The sequence below is a fragment of the Mandrillus leucophaeus genome, unplaced genomic scaffold (assembly GCF_000951045.1).
Source record: "Mandrillus leucophaeus isolate KB7577 unplaced genomic scaffold, Mleu.le_1.0 Scaffold102, whole genome shotgun sequence".
NCBI lineage: Eukaryota > Metazoa > Chordata > Mammalia > Primates > Cercopithecidae > Mandrillus > Mandrillus leucophaeus.
In genome coordinates, this window is record NW_012098321.1 from 4,538,713 (window position 1) to 4,554,076 (window position 15,364).

The 15,364-nt window shown below is 36.8% G+C and overlaps 1 protein-coding gene across 3 annotated transcripts in view; it reads left to right on the forward strand.

Annotated features, from left to right (window-relative positions):
- The window catches only part of CADM2 (cell adhesion molecule 2), a 1,174,747-nt gene that overhangs the window by 897,030 nt on the left and 262,353 nt on the right, over positions 1–15,364 (forward strand). For all 3 annotated transcript variants that reach the window (XM_011976654.1, XM_011976649.1, XM_011976643.1), the window contains one exon: positions 9,575–9,724. In XM_011976654.1, the coding sequence (XP_011832044.1) occupies positions 9,575–9,724 (150 nt within the window). The remainder of the gene's footprint in view (positions 1–9,574; positions 9,725–15,364) is intronic.

The window sequence follows — 15,364 nt, forward strand, 5'->3', positions numbered from 1 at the left end:
GGTGTCTATGTCTCTGTTGAATTACATAATTTTGTAGGTGAAGTTGACAGTTTTCACTAAGGACAAATATATGCCCAGATGAAGAGTCAAAATACTTGGTATTGTTTATCTCATGAGACTTTTATACTTTATTATTGACAAATTGTGTCTTAAATATTCTTAACATCTTGTTTTTGTTTGTTGCTCTTCACTGTTTTAAATCTGTTTCTTCCTTTGAAAAAGTTTTGCTCATTTTTAGTAACTAAAAAATAGTGAGAGGGCTTAACTCCTGTTAAATAGCTCACAACATTTGATTATTAACCCTCCAAAACTACCGACTAACTCGCTTCCTCTCAAATGTGCAAAGCCTCAACCTCTGCTTATCTGTCTGGATATATTTCGGGTGATTATTGCTCTTGGAGAGCAAGCACTCATGTGCAGTGTGCACTGATCCGCTGCTGTGGCCACATTTAATCTTTAGCACAGGAAGAGAGATGGAGAAAACCATTGCCACCACTCATCATCCAATCGAGATAGCAAGGCTTGAATGACGTTATTTTCGAAAGCAGAGTGATGCTTTGGGATCAGTGTTAAAACTTGCATCTTCCTAGTCTCTTTCAACAATACTTATTTCAAAGATCTCTCTTTACTGCTTTGCTTATTGCTTTTATGCTCTAAGATCACATCATAGCCTGTCACAGAGGTAAGAGTGGCCATAATCTTAGAATTTTCTTCTTTATGTCCTATGTGATAGCATGCTGGATTCTTGGTGGTTAGGCAGGGAAGGCACGCATGAAACATGTGAGGGAGGGACAGCTCTTAACTAACTGAGGTCAACAGGAGTCAAGACTCAGTTCACTTGATTCTGAACTTGATAATTCCTAATGTATTCAAAAAAGGTTTGACCATTCTTTCCCTAATTATATGACAGATGGTAACATTGAAGGAATAATGGCAGCTGTTCAGTCTGCTATTTAAAGACAGGACCAGGAGAATTATTATTTCAGGATATTGAATTATTGCTCTTCATTAAAATGTATTTCATGGCAATAAATTAAGAACATCATTTCTGCATAACCTCTGAAGCTAACTTAAATGGTTTTCAACCACTGGTGTTACTTAGAGAGAACTAAACTTGGCAGCCAAAGGAAAACTAGCAATTCAAGATCACTGTTCACAGAGTAGAGGAAAAAAGGGAGCCTATTTGAAGGATTTTTATTGGAAGAATTGTGGGTGGGAATGGGGAGAAAGCTGAAAATATGCACAGAAGCACCCAAAAGAGATATCAAGGATGAGTTTCAGAGGTGTAAATGTTTAACAACATGCTCTATGGAGAAAATCATTGAGTTGTGGTGTTTGCCAATTTCCCTGGTAAAAATACACCTTCTGTGGTCAATTTCAAGCTGCCAACCTATGTCACTGGGCATGAATTGAGAAGAGTTGCACCTAGTTGATGCTCTGGAGCTGGTGTGAGTCAGCTCTAGCATATCAAGTTTTACTTGGATTTCAAATGTTCATTCACTTATTAAAAATAGGTGTAAAATGTCTAAATGTACCTTTGACATGTTTGACTATAAGCTGTGTTTAGCTTTTATCACGGTTTAGTCAGAATTGAATTTACCTTATTTTCCTGGCCACTGAAAAGTCTCTATTAAAATGTATGTTGGTGCGAGATAAATTGGACAAGGAAGGAAAGGTAAAATACTTTCAGAATCACAGAAGTCCATCTTCATATATTTTCTTAGTGAAGAATTAGTCTTTCTTTTTGCCCTTCCATCTTGACCATGAATAAATGCATGAAACTTAAGTTATCTTGGTAATTCTACTGTCAAAACGGCCCCTGCAAATGCCAGCCATTGTTTTAAAATGATGCATTTACTTTAGGTGATGAACGCCTTTTGAGAGCTCTTATTTACTATACAATATGGTAAACAGTGTAGCTGATTAAAAGAGAAAAAAGATGTCCCTGTTACTATAACCTTAATTAGATTAGAATCAAGTAAGGGAGAGAGATAATTACACAAATGATAAGAGGATGTAAACACTAGAAGGAGGGGAAGAAAATAATAAATGTAACTTGCTTGGAAAAGTAGCCAGCTTCTAAGATTCCCAAGAGAAAGTTTTGTTTCTTTTAAATCTGTCATATGCTTGTTTGATACGAATGACTCCTCTGAAATCTAGGATGGTGGCGAGCTTAGCCAGAGCCAGTATTATTTTAAAATAAGATCTCAATGATATGACCAATGTATGTTAAAAATCCTTGCAGATGGTAAACAAGATCCATACAGTACCATCCCAGCCCTCTTCTTGCTGGTCATTAAACTCTCTCCTAAAGTATCTAATTACTTTGCAGACTCCTTAGTAAGCTTCTCTTTCTTTATCCATCCTTCAGATGTTGATTCATACAAAGCAAGGCACATAGTAGGTTTTCTAATACATCTATGTAATTCTTGAATTAAGGCTAAGATTTTTAAATTTTAAAAAATGTATTTTAATGGACAAATAATACTTTTGCATGTTTTTGGGGTACAATGTGATTTTTTGATCCTTGCATACATTACAAAAAGATTCCATAAGCTAAATAGCATATTCATCACCTCACTAACTTAACCATTAATTTTGTGATAAGAACATTAAAAATCTATTATTTTGGCAATTTTGCAATACACAATATATTATTATCAATTATGGTTACCTGGTACCATACTAATTTTGCTAATTTGAAAAATTAGTAATTTCTTTGGAAAGACTCTAAGATTGAATGGAGATCTTGAACCATGAAGAGTTAAAAGATCAAAGTAGCAGCTAACTCATGCTCTCTTCAGGTTAAAATCCGAAGTAAAAGGCAATTCGTAGCTTTGAGACTTTTGACTATCTTCAACAAAGCTTTTGAATTGATTTTGGAAACCACATATCCCAAGGGCATTTAGGATTAGGAGATTCTCCACAGAAGCTTGCTCTGTATTGGGAAAAACTAAGTTATTTGACTGCAGGGATTTTAGGCTGCAGGTCCTAGGGAACTAAAGTCATACTTCAAAGTCAGAATACATGTGGAGAGAAGATGGAGAGAAGCTATTCTAATCTCCAACCTGGAAGAACAAGGTATAGGTAAACTAGTGTATATGAACTATCTGGTATGTAGAGGACTCTTACAAACATTAGTTTCTTTCTTGGCTATGGGCCAGCAAGAAAAAATACATTATAAAAGTAAGTTCTCAATAAGATAAGATATTTAGGGACAGCTAGTTATCAGAAGTATGTTATCAAGAGGATAAGATATTTAAGAACAGGTAATATTGACATCTTATTTAAATTTGCAATTTAAAGTTTTAAATGATGACTCATTTGTTTTCATTGTTGTCTAATTTACATTTAAACAAACAGGGATAAAGCCTTTGTGGAAAGATAAGAATAAAAAATGTTGAACTTTCAGAACAAACTCCAAATGGTTCATTGACTTTGTTTCACCATGGAAAAATCGCTTCACCTCCCAGTGTCAGTGTACCCATCTGTGAAATGAGAAGGATGATATTTTCTTATGGGAATGTTTTGAAAATTGTTTTGTAAATGTAGTGGATGAGATTTTCACAAGCATCACTGCTCTTTTTCCACTTCTTTAAAGAAGCAAACAGTCTTATTTATGTACTGGTTGATCATCAAAATGTCATCTGGGCTGAACTATGTATATTTTTATTAGCAGTTGCGTGCTTTTTATCACTTAAAGAATAACACCCTGATTGCTCAATTGATGCATTACATCAATATCAGGGGCCCAAGAAAAGTGTTCTGAAACCATTTAGAGCTTCATATTGGTGAGCTCCTAATCTCTGGTAATTATTTCTTCTTTCTGTCTTACTTCATGTTTTCTCTGATGTGGTTTTTCACCTCACCTCACTTCACAAGATTGATAGTTCTCCATGTCACCTTGCTAGAGGTCACCTCTGAGCTGAAGGCAAAACACATCCCACTCTGGCTCCTGTTGACTTTCCAGTCAACTATCAAGGAATTTATTCCAGACATCTCCTAACCTCAATTTAAAAACTCCACCCTAAAAATTACAGGGCGATATCCTGGGTAGTTGCCATAGTGACTCTGAGAGGTTGGCATTGAAGAGACAAAGCTTCTGATATCAGATTTTTTACTTGATAGGCTTAATTTTGTAAGGTGGTCACGAACCTCTATGCTTGTGTCATTTAGGTCTGTAAAGAAATTTTCCCCTTCAGAGTCTTGTGTCTCTTATGATGCCAATCAACAGGCTTCTGGGTAATAAGGTTCTTTTTTTTTTTTTCCAGGGGGGAACAGCAGTTATCAAGCATTTTATTTATTGAGCCACAAATAGCCTGTATTTGCACAATAAGAAAATTACCTGTCTGGCCAGTTGTGGTGGCTCATGCCTGTAATCCCAGCACTTTAAGAGGCTGAGATGGGTGGATCACAAGGTCAAGAGATTAAGACCATCCTGGCTAACATGGTGAAACTCCATCTGTACTAAAAATGCAAAAATTAACTGGGCATGGTGGTGGGCACCTGTAGTTCCAGCTACTCAGGAGGCTGAGGCAGGAGAATCACTTGAACCTGGGAGGCGGAGGTTGCAGTGAGCCAAGATTGTGCCACTGCACTCCAGCTTGGCAAGAGAGTGAGAATCAATCTAAAAAAAAAAAGAAAAGAAAAGAAAACTACCTGTCTAAAGCACAAGTGCCCAGTTTTAGGAAAATCTTTTGGTTGCATAGCATTAAACATTCTCTTCTATAAAGTTAGGAGAAAACTTGTTGTTTTTTGAATAGAAACCATCTGAGTTTTAGAACTTTGTAATTTTTTTTTTTTACTTTAAGTTCTGAGATACATGTGCAGAATGTGTAGGTTTGTTACATAGGGATACATGTGCCATGGTGGTGTGCTGCACCCATCAACCCGTCATCTACATTAGGTATTTCTCTGAATGCTGTCTCTCCCATTACCCCCCTAACTCGACAGGCCCTGGTGTGTGATGTTCCTCTCCTTGTGTCCATATATATGTTCCATTGTTCAACTCCCACTTATGACTGAGAACATGTAGTGTTTGGTTTTCTGTTTCTGTGTTAGTTTGCTGAGAATGACGGTTTCCAGCTTCATCCATGTCCCTGCAAACGACATGAACTCATCCTTTTTTTATGGCTGCATAGTAGTCCATGTTGTATATGTGCCACATTTTCTTTATCCATTTAACATTGATGGGCATTTGGGTTGGTTCCAAATCTTTGCTATTGTGAATAGAGCTGCAATAAACATGTGTGTGCATGTGTCTTTACAGCAGAATGATTTATAATCCTTTGGATATATACCAGTAATGGGACTGCTGGGTCAAATGGTGTTTCTAGTTCTAGATCCTTGAGGAGTTATCACACTGCCTTCCACAATGGTTGAGATAATTTACACTCTCACCAACAGTGTAAAAGCGGGCCTATATCTCCATATTCTTTCCAGCATCTGTTGTTTCCTGACTTTTTAATGATTGCTATTCTAACTGGCATGAGATGGTATCTCACCGTGGTTTTGATTTGCATTTCTCTAATGACCAGTGATGATGAGTTTTTTTATATGTTTATTGGATGAATAAATGTCTTCTTTTGAGAAAGTGTCTGTTCATATCCTTCACCCACTTTTTGATGGGGTTGTTTGTTTTTTTTCTTGTAAATTTGTTTAAGTTCCTTGTAGATTCTGGATATTAGACCTTTGTCAGATGGATAGATTGCAAAATTTTTCTCCCATTCTGTAGGTTGCCTCTTCACTCTGATGATAGTTTCTTTTGCTGTGTAGAAATTCTCTAGTTTAAGTAGATCCCATTTGTTAATTTTGGATTTTGTTGCAATTGCTTTGGTGTTTTAGTCATGAAGTCTTTGCCCATAACTATGTCCTGAATGGTATTGCCTAGGTTTTCATCTAGGGCTTTTATGGTTTTAGGTCTTAATGTTTAAATCTTTAATCCATCTTGAGTTAATTTTTGTATAAGGTGTAAGGAAGGGGTCCAGTTTCAGTTTTCTGCATATGGCTAGCCAGTTTCCCAACACCATTTATTAAATAGAGAATCCTTTCTTCATTGCTTGTTTTTGTCAGGTTTGTCAAAGGTCAGATGGTTGTAGACTTGTGGCATTATTTCTGAGGACTCTGTGCTTTTCCATTGGTCTATATGTCTGTTTTGGTGCCAGTACCATGCTGTTTTGGTTACCGTAGCCTTGTAGTATAGTTTTAAGTCAGTTAGTGTAATGCCTCCAGCTTTGTTCTTTTTGCTTAAGATTGTCTTGGCTATATGGGCTCTTTTTTGGTTCCATATTAAATTTAAAGTAGTTTTTTTTTTTTTTCCCCTAATTCTGTGAAGAAAGTCAGTGGTAGCTTGATGGGGATAGCATTGAATCTATAAATTACTTTGGGCAGTATGGCCATTTTCACAATATTGATTCTTCCTATCCATGAGCGTGGAATATTTTTCCATTTGTTTGTGTCCCTCCTATTTCCTTGAGCAGTGGTTTGTAGTTCTCTTTGAAGAGGTCCTTCATATTCCTTGTAAGTTGTATTTCTACGTGTTTTATTCTCTTTGTAGCAATTGTGAATGGGAGTTTGCTCATGATTTGGCTCTCTGTTTGCCTATTATTGGCGCATAGGAATGCTTGTGATTTTTGCACATTGATTTTGTATCCTGAGACTTTGTTGAAGTTGCTTATCAGCTTAAGGAGTTTTTGGGCTTAGACGATGGAGTTTTCTAAATATACAATCATGTCATCTGCAAACAGGGATAATTTGACTTCCTCTCTTCCTATTTGAATACACTTTATTTCTTTCTCTTGCCCGATTGTTCTGGCTAGAATTTCCAATACTATGTTGAATAGGAGTGGTGAGAGAGGGTATCCTTGTCTTGTGCCAGTTTTCAAAGGGAATGCTTCCAGTTTTTGCCCATTCATTATGATATTGGCTGTGGGTTTGCCATAAGTAGCTCTGAATATTTTGAAATATGTTCCATCAATATCTAGTTTATTGAGAGTTTTTAGCATGAAGGGGTGTTGAATTTCATCGAAGGCCTTTTCTGCATCTATTGAGATAATCATGTGGTTTTTGTCATTGGTTCTGTTTATGTGATGGATTACATTTGTTGATTTGAGTATGTTGAACCAGCCTTGCATCCTAAGGATGAAAATGACTTGATCGTGGTGGATAAGCTTTTTAATGTGCTGCTGGATTTTGCTGGTGGTCCACTCCAGACCCTGTTTGCCTGGGTATTACCAGCAGAAGCTGCAGAACAGCAAAGATTGCTGGCTGCTCCTTCCTCTGGAAGCTTCATCCCAGAGGGTCACCTGACAGATGCCAGCCAGAGCTCTCCTATATGAGATGTCTGTCAACCACTGCTGGGAGGTGTCTCCACCTCAGGAGGCATAGGTGTCAGGGACCCGCTTGAGGATGCAATCTGTCCCTTAGCAGAGTTCAAGCACTGTATTCAGAGATCCACTGCTCTCTTCAGAGCTGGCAGACAGTAACGTTTAAGTCTGTTGAAGTTGCACCCACAGTTGTCCGTTTCCCCAATGACTCTGTCCAGGAAGATGGTAGTTTTATCTACAAGCCCCTGACTAGGGCTGCTGCCTTTCTTTTAGGGATGCCCTGCTCAGAGAGGAGGAATCTAGTGAGGCAGTCTGGCAACAGAGGATTTTTGGCACTGCAGTGGGCTCCACCCAGTCTGAACTTCCTGGAGGCTTTGTTTACATTGTGAGGGGAAAACTGCCTACTCAAGCGTCAGTAATGGCAAGCTTGAGAATCCCAGGTCGACTTCAGACTGCTCTGCTGGCAGCGAGAATTTCAAGCCAGTGGATTTTAGCTTTCTGGGCTCCGTGGGGGTGGGATCCACTGAGCAAGACCACTTGGCTCCCTGGCTTCAGCCCCCTTTCCATTGGAGTGAACAGTTCTGTCTCGCTGGAGTTCCAGGCACCACTGAGGTACAAAAAAAAAAAACCAAAAAAAACAAAAAAAAACAACAACAAAAAACCACTCCTGTAGTTAGCTCAGTGTCTGCTCAAATGGCTGCCCAGTTTTGTGCTTGAAACTTAGGGCCCTTGTGGTATAGGCGCCCAAGGGAATCTCCTGGTCTGTGGGTTGCAAAGAGCATGGGAAAAGCATAGTATCTGGGCAGGATAGCACAATCCCTCATGGCACAGTTAGTCACGGCTTCTCTTGTCTAGGGGAGGGAGTTCCCTGACCCCTTGCACTTCCTGGGTGAGGTGACACCCCACCCTACTTTTTGCTTGCCCTCCATGGGCTGCACCCACTGACTAACCAGTCCCAGTGAGATGAACTGGGTATCTCAGTTAGAAATGTAGAAATCACCTGCCTTCTGCCTTGGTCTCACTGGGAGCTGCAGACCGGAGCTGTTCCTGTTTGGCCATCTGGCCCGGGAATCCCCGCTAATAAGATTCTTATGCCAATAGTTCCAGCATAACCTCAAGTGGTGCTTGTAGTAATTATCAAATCATTACAAAACTAAAGAAGAAAAAGGAAATACGTTTCATGGATGTGATTAAGTCATTACAGTGTTCTTGCATATGTAAATTATCCTTGACTTAATGAACTACCTTGCTTACATAATAATATTTTAACCTGGTTCTAGAAAGTCATTCTTACCCATGTTAATCATGGTTATCAGACTTAGCAGAGTTTATCTTCAGATCATCTTGCTGAAGAGAAATTTATGTATTACGTATCCATGTGCATAAATTTTGTTTAAACTATTAGAATTGCACTTATTAAGTACATTTGTTACATTAATTACTTTAATAAATTAGTAAAACGCTTAGGAAGAGCAAAACCTTGATTACATACTGATGATATCCAAATTAACAAGGGTCATTTAAAAATATGTATTTTCTGATTATAAAATAAATATGTATTACTTGGAGAAAAACAAGAAACTACAGAAAGGAACAAAGAAGGGTATTAACCTGTATCACCTAGGATTAATCATTTAAAACTTGAATGGATATCCTACACTTTTCAAAGAGTACTCCCACTGTTTTATACAATACATTATGTATTTCTAAAAAGAGCTAACTCTACAAGAAAACCTAGTTAAGTGGGATTCTTTTTTTGATTTCCTTTATCAGAAATTGAATCTAAAGTTTTAGTATCCATATTTCAAAAACTTTATTCAGGATTATAAAAGCTACCAGGGAAGTATTTTATGCTTCCTCTACTGCTCTAGAGAGTTCAAGTTATCCAAAATTATTTCAGTGCCTTATCTTCAACAATGACCAAGTCTAGTACCATATTAACTAATGCAAAGCCTAGCGAAATTAATAATTATAATATTACTATTTGAATATAAATCTTTATGTATGCCTAGGAGAAAAAAACTTTCCTAGAACATGTAGGGAGTACAAAGGAGTCTTAATTATATGTCAATGCTGTTGTTCTCTGAAGATTTTCAATTATTTTTCTGTCTTTTGTAATATATAGTTTTGTTGTTGTTTGGTTGTTTTAAATTTTATTTTGCATGAGAAGTTAAGGCCAGTGTAGATTTTGGGCAGTTAATCATTTTATGACTTTCATTTAATCAACATTTTTTTAAATCCCCTTTTAGGCAGCCAAGGGCAGTTTCCACTAACACAGAATGTAACCGTTGTTGAAGGCGGAACTGCAATTTTGACCTGCAGGGTTGATCAAAATGATAACACCTCCCTCCAGTGGTCAAATCCAGCTCAACAGACTCTGTACTTCGATGACAAGAAAGGTGAATACATTTTCTTTCAAATGTTTTAATCGTATTCTAAAATATCCTAATTACAATAAATTTACTTTTCTGAGATGATTCAAATTATTCCTTTTGATTACCAAACTGCTGCTGCTTGTATTTAAACATGTTAAATATTAAATACTTTAGTTTGCAAGTCATAAACACCAAAGATAACCTATGTCAACTTTTTAATAAAATAAACACTTTTAATTCTGTTTCAAAAATAGTTTTATACCTTCTCTTAACCATTTTCTTTCTAGATAGCATATTTTCTCACTCTTGTAGCTGTTTTGTGTATAGTTTGAGTTTTTTTTTTCTTTCTCCTGATAATATAATATTATTTTTATGAAAATCAGTTTTATATATTTGGAAGATACAATATGATTTTGGAAAGTTTAATGATTTTATGTTCATGAATTTGCTCTGAAAGTAAGAATTGTAAAAATGATTCACATAATGTTGAAGTATTTCATGTTTCCAAAATAAACTGAAATTAAGAAAGAAGCTGTATTTTTTAAAGTTGAATTGGACTTCATTAACTAATTTCAGCTTCTTACTGGATAATAGATTTTGATTAAATATTCCCAGAGAACAAAGGAAATTCATGTTACATAATTCAAGCAAACAACTAAAAATGCACACCAAATATCTAAGCCTTCATCCATTATTAAATGAAAAAGTGAGTTCATAACTGTAATGAAAATATGGGACTGTTGCTTAAGATACATTTATATTATATAGGATATAAATAACTATTTATATATTAGCTGTTCATATTCTTAAAATTGGCTACTAGTCTTAATATATTTTTTAGTGAATCTGTGTAGGTAATAGTAAGATAACTTCAAATCAGACTGTATGTGATATTTAAACTATTAAAAATCACATACAGTCTAATAAATGGGCTCAGTCCACCTTTAATATGTATTCATTGTATTTTGTTCATTGTTATGATTTTTCTTCTTTGATGTATTCTAGATTTAAAATGAAATCTTTAGTTTGTTTTAAATATTAAATATATAATGAAGGACAGATGAAGTATCTAATTCATTTATTTGATAAATATTTATTGAGAGTCCCTTTGTACCAGGCATTAAAATTAGGGAGCAGAAAGTTAATGGTATCTGCCTTTTTGGGAAATACAGTCTAGTGGAGGAGACAGACAATAAAGAAACATGCAAATGAAATTCATTTTATAGTACATTAAAAGGGGACAAGTGCTATGCAGAAAAATGAACCAGAGATAGAGGAAGTGTTAGGGTCCTCCAGGGAAACAAAATGAATAGATAGATAGATAGATAGATAGATAGATAGATAGATAGATAGATCAATTGATCGATATTTATTTTAATAAATTGGCTCAAGTAATTTTGGGGTCTGGCAAGTTTGACAAATACAGGGCAGGCTGGTAGGCTGGAGACCCAAAGAGATTCTGTTGCAGCTCGTGTCCAGAGGCAGTGTCAGGGAGAATCTCCTCCTCTGTAGGGGACTTAGAGGACTTCACACTTTCTCATAAGGACTTCCACTGATGGAGTGTGGCCTATCCACGTTACGGAGAATAATCTGCTTTACTCGAAGTCTACTAATTTAAAGGTTAAACTCATCTAAAAAAACACCTTCACAGAAACATCTAGATGATTGTTTAACCAAACCTCTGGAAACTGTGGCCCAGTCATATTGACATTTAATATAAAATTATTAACATATCGACAGTTAATATAAAATTTACTGTCATGGAGGGTTAATACCTAATACTCCAGTAGAACTTTATTATTTAGAAAGAGATTTAATTTACAGTTTTAGTTTTCTTTCAAACAAATGAAGTTCTATTAGTTAAAAAAAATTAAATGCATACACAAAGTCACTCACAGATATTAAACAACCTGTTTTTGCTTTTAGTATTAATTGATTACAAATATTAGTAAATAAATAATTAAACTGTATGCTCAGCTCTAACGTGGTGCCAATTTTAAGGAAATGTCTCATTTGCTTAAAACTGAAGCCAAAGAAAGTGTTCTAAAAAAACAGACTTTTAGAAATGTTCGTTAAACAACTAAATGTATTATTATACTATTTAATTTGTCAACTTGATTATACATACATATTTAATGTAACATGGAAAAATATTAATTTATAAATATGACTTTTTTCCATCCCTGTGTTTAATGAAACAATCTTGCTTATTAGCAGTTTTTGAAAGCATAGCACACTGTCAACAAGAAATTTGTCCCTAGCGGCAACTATAAACTTTTATAATATTAGAACATTTTTTGTTGTTCATTCATCCCACAGGTGTGTAATGACAATCTCCACTTTATAGCAACTCTTGCACTGCTTTTAAGGAGATTTTAAAGAGTCATGTTTACAGTGACATCTCCAATTGTGAGGTCAAATCCTCAGGCACAAAGACAAAATCTATATGAAATGTCCTTGCTTCCGCTTTTAGTGATTCTATAAGTTATCTTCTAAAAAGCATCTAAAACTAGAAAACTAGAATTGATTTGGGGTATTTCAAGCTAATATATCTTTCCTGGAGGAAACGGAGAGCAACTTGTCATAAAGGATTTGTAAAGGTTTGAATATAAGGCAACCTCCTCTTTTCTGAGGGATCATTATGAGGAGAAAAAAAAATCACGCCATATTTGGGAAATACGGTAATATATTCCTGCATCTTTACACTGCCTTGAAATAATAAATACACCAGTTCTATGAATTGCTGAAGTATGCACTTTTTTTTTTTTTTTTTTGAGACAGGGTGTCATTTTGTTGCTCAGGGAATGCAGTGGCACGATCTTGGCTCACTGCATCCTCCGCCTCCCTGGTTCAAGCAATTCTGCCTCAGCCTCCAGATTAGCTGGGAGTACAGGCACGTGCCACCATGCCCAGCTAATTATTTTTGTGTTTTTTGTATAGACTGGGTTTCAGCATGTTATCCAGGCTAGTCCGGAACTCTTGAGCTCAAGCGATCCTCCTGCCTTGGCCTCTCAAAGTTCTGGGATTACAGGTGTGAACCACTGTGCCCGGCCTGGACTAACTTTACTTAATTTTCCTTTCCCAGATGTTGTAATAGCTTAGTTGGGTTGGAAAAAGCCTATGTATGTGTTTGTGTTTTAGTATGATAGGTTTCTGTTTTTGATACTATGTTTTTTCTAACTCTATTGTAGTTCTAAACGTCAGTTTCAGTAAAACAACAGAAAGCACTGAAGAAAGAAAAGAAATCCTTTGGCAATCTAACGTATCTATTCCCTCATATGTCAGTGGTTCAATTTCCTTCTTTTTTTTTTTTTTTTTTCATTTTTCATCCTCACCATCTGTTCCCAAGAGTGGTTCAATTTCTATGTGATATCTTAGTTGAAGGGATTCTTAGACAGTAATACCTATCAAATGCAAGAGTTTGAAATTAAAACCATTTTAAAAGATTCTATATTACGGTTTTCCACACATGATCTTTTAATCTGCATTTGCCTGTCTAACACTCACCAATTTTAAGGCTTATCTTGAGCAAGCAAGCATTCCAAGTTATACCAGAGACTAAGTGAAGAAGGTGAGCATGAGTTAGACCATAGTAACGCACACGTATTGTACTAGTGAAGACAGCACATGAGAGCAAGAGAGAAAAGGAAAGGAATGGGTTGTCTGTGTCATTGATTATACCATCTCCTACATGTGGCTGCTACTGTTAAAGCTTCATCTTTAGCCCCACTCTTCTTTCTGTCTCAGATTATGTTGCCAGTGGTTCTTAGCCCTAGTTACACAGTAAAATCACTTGGGGGACTTTCCAAACATAGTCTTCTGGGGTATGCAGTATCAGAATATTTTAATTATATCTCAAATGATTATAAAATGCAGCTGTGATTGAGACACTTGGGTTTAGGTAAGTCAACTCTCTCAAGAGTTCTGCACCCTTGAGCTTGGATTTATGTATTGATAAATGTTACTGAGCATGGAAGGAAGAAAATAAGGGAAGGAGGGAGGGAGGGAGGGAAGGAGGGAGGAAGGACAAACAGCTCAGAAAAAGAACAAGTGCTGATCACTGCCTCACAGCAATTGCTACTGCCACTGTGAGCTCCAAGAGGCATCCTGGGTAGCATTTCATGCTATCTGGAAGTGTAAGTTTCCAAGGGTCCCGGCTATGAACAAAAAACTCAGGATAGCAGCACACATGTCATGTTAGAGTTGGAAAAGCCTTGTTTACATGGATTTATTTACTGAAATATGCTGTGAGTGGTCAGTCAAATCAAGTAAAGGAGAATTAGGCTGAACCCCCTTGCCTAGGGGTCTCTGTCAGAGACTTTAAGTGTGAATATTCATGTAATCCTATCTACTCGGGAGGCTCAGGCAAGAGCATTGCTTGAACCCAGGAGGCGAAGTTTGCAGTGAGCCGAGCTCGTGCTACTGCACTCCAGCCTGGGTGATAGAATGAGACTCTGCCTCAGAAACAACAACAACAAAAAAAAGTGAATATTCAGGAATCTCTTCCCAGGGGAGATAGGTGTCTAGTGGGGGAATTGGCTAAGGTGAAACTAATACTGTCATATTTCTAATTGAGGTAAAATAAAGATGAAGGCAGCAAATTCAGGCTTTTACAACTTCTTACCATGTTTAATGTGATCAGCAGCTTGTGTCCATTGATAAATGAAAAAAATAAGACCAAACAATCAAGGATATTTCTCCACAGACATTCAACTAATGTCTGGTAGTGAAGAACTTAGAATCCAGGTGTAGCTTTTGCCTTGATTTTAACTGAAATATTCCTGAGAGCAATGGCATCTGGATGCCACGTCATTTTAAATGTAACCTGGGCAGCCTCTGCCATTGATCTTGGCAGCTGACTTTTATTAAAGAGCAGCATATCATTTCAAACTGTTGAAGATACACATAGATTAAGACAGAAGGGCCAGGCATGGTAGCTCAAACCTGTAATCCCAGCACTTTGGGAGGCTGTGGCAGGCGAATCACCTGAGGTCAGGAGTTTGAGACCAGCCTGGCCAACATGGTGAAACCCTATCTCTACTAAAAATACAAAAATTAGCTGGGCGTGGTGGCGGACGCCAATAACCCCACCTACTTGGGAGGCTGAGGCAGGAGAATCACTTGAACCGTGGAGGCAGAGGTTGCCGTGAACTGAGATTGCACCATTGCACTCCACTCTAGGCATCAAGAGCGAAACTCCATCTCCAAAAAAATAAAAATAAAAATAAGACAGAAGGATACGTTATAGTCAGCATTGTCCAAGAGAACATTCCATGATGATGGGAATGTTCCATATCTGGGCTGAGCTGCACAATTTGGTTGTCACATGTAGATATTTAGATATAAATTAATTAAAATAGAGTAAAATTTAAAAATGTGGTTTCTGCCACACTAGCCATATTTCAAATACTCAATATCCTCCCATGCCCAGTACTTACTGTTTTGGAAAGCACAATTCTAGACGCTGATTCACTCATCAGATGTCATAATAGACCTTGTCTGTTTCTAGCCTTGGCTAGTAAAATATGTAGTTTCTAACTGAGAAAGCCCTTAGGCCATCATAAAAACATGCATCAAATATTCAATAAATGATTCTTGTTTACTGTTTAAATTGTATAGCTTTAAACGGGACGTTGTGACACAGGAGACAGAGAGTCAGATCTG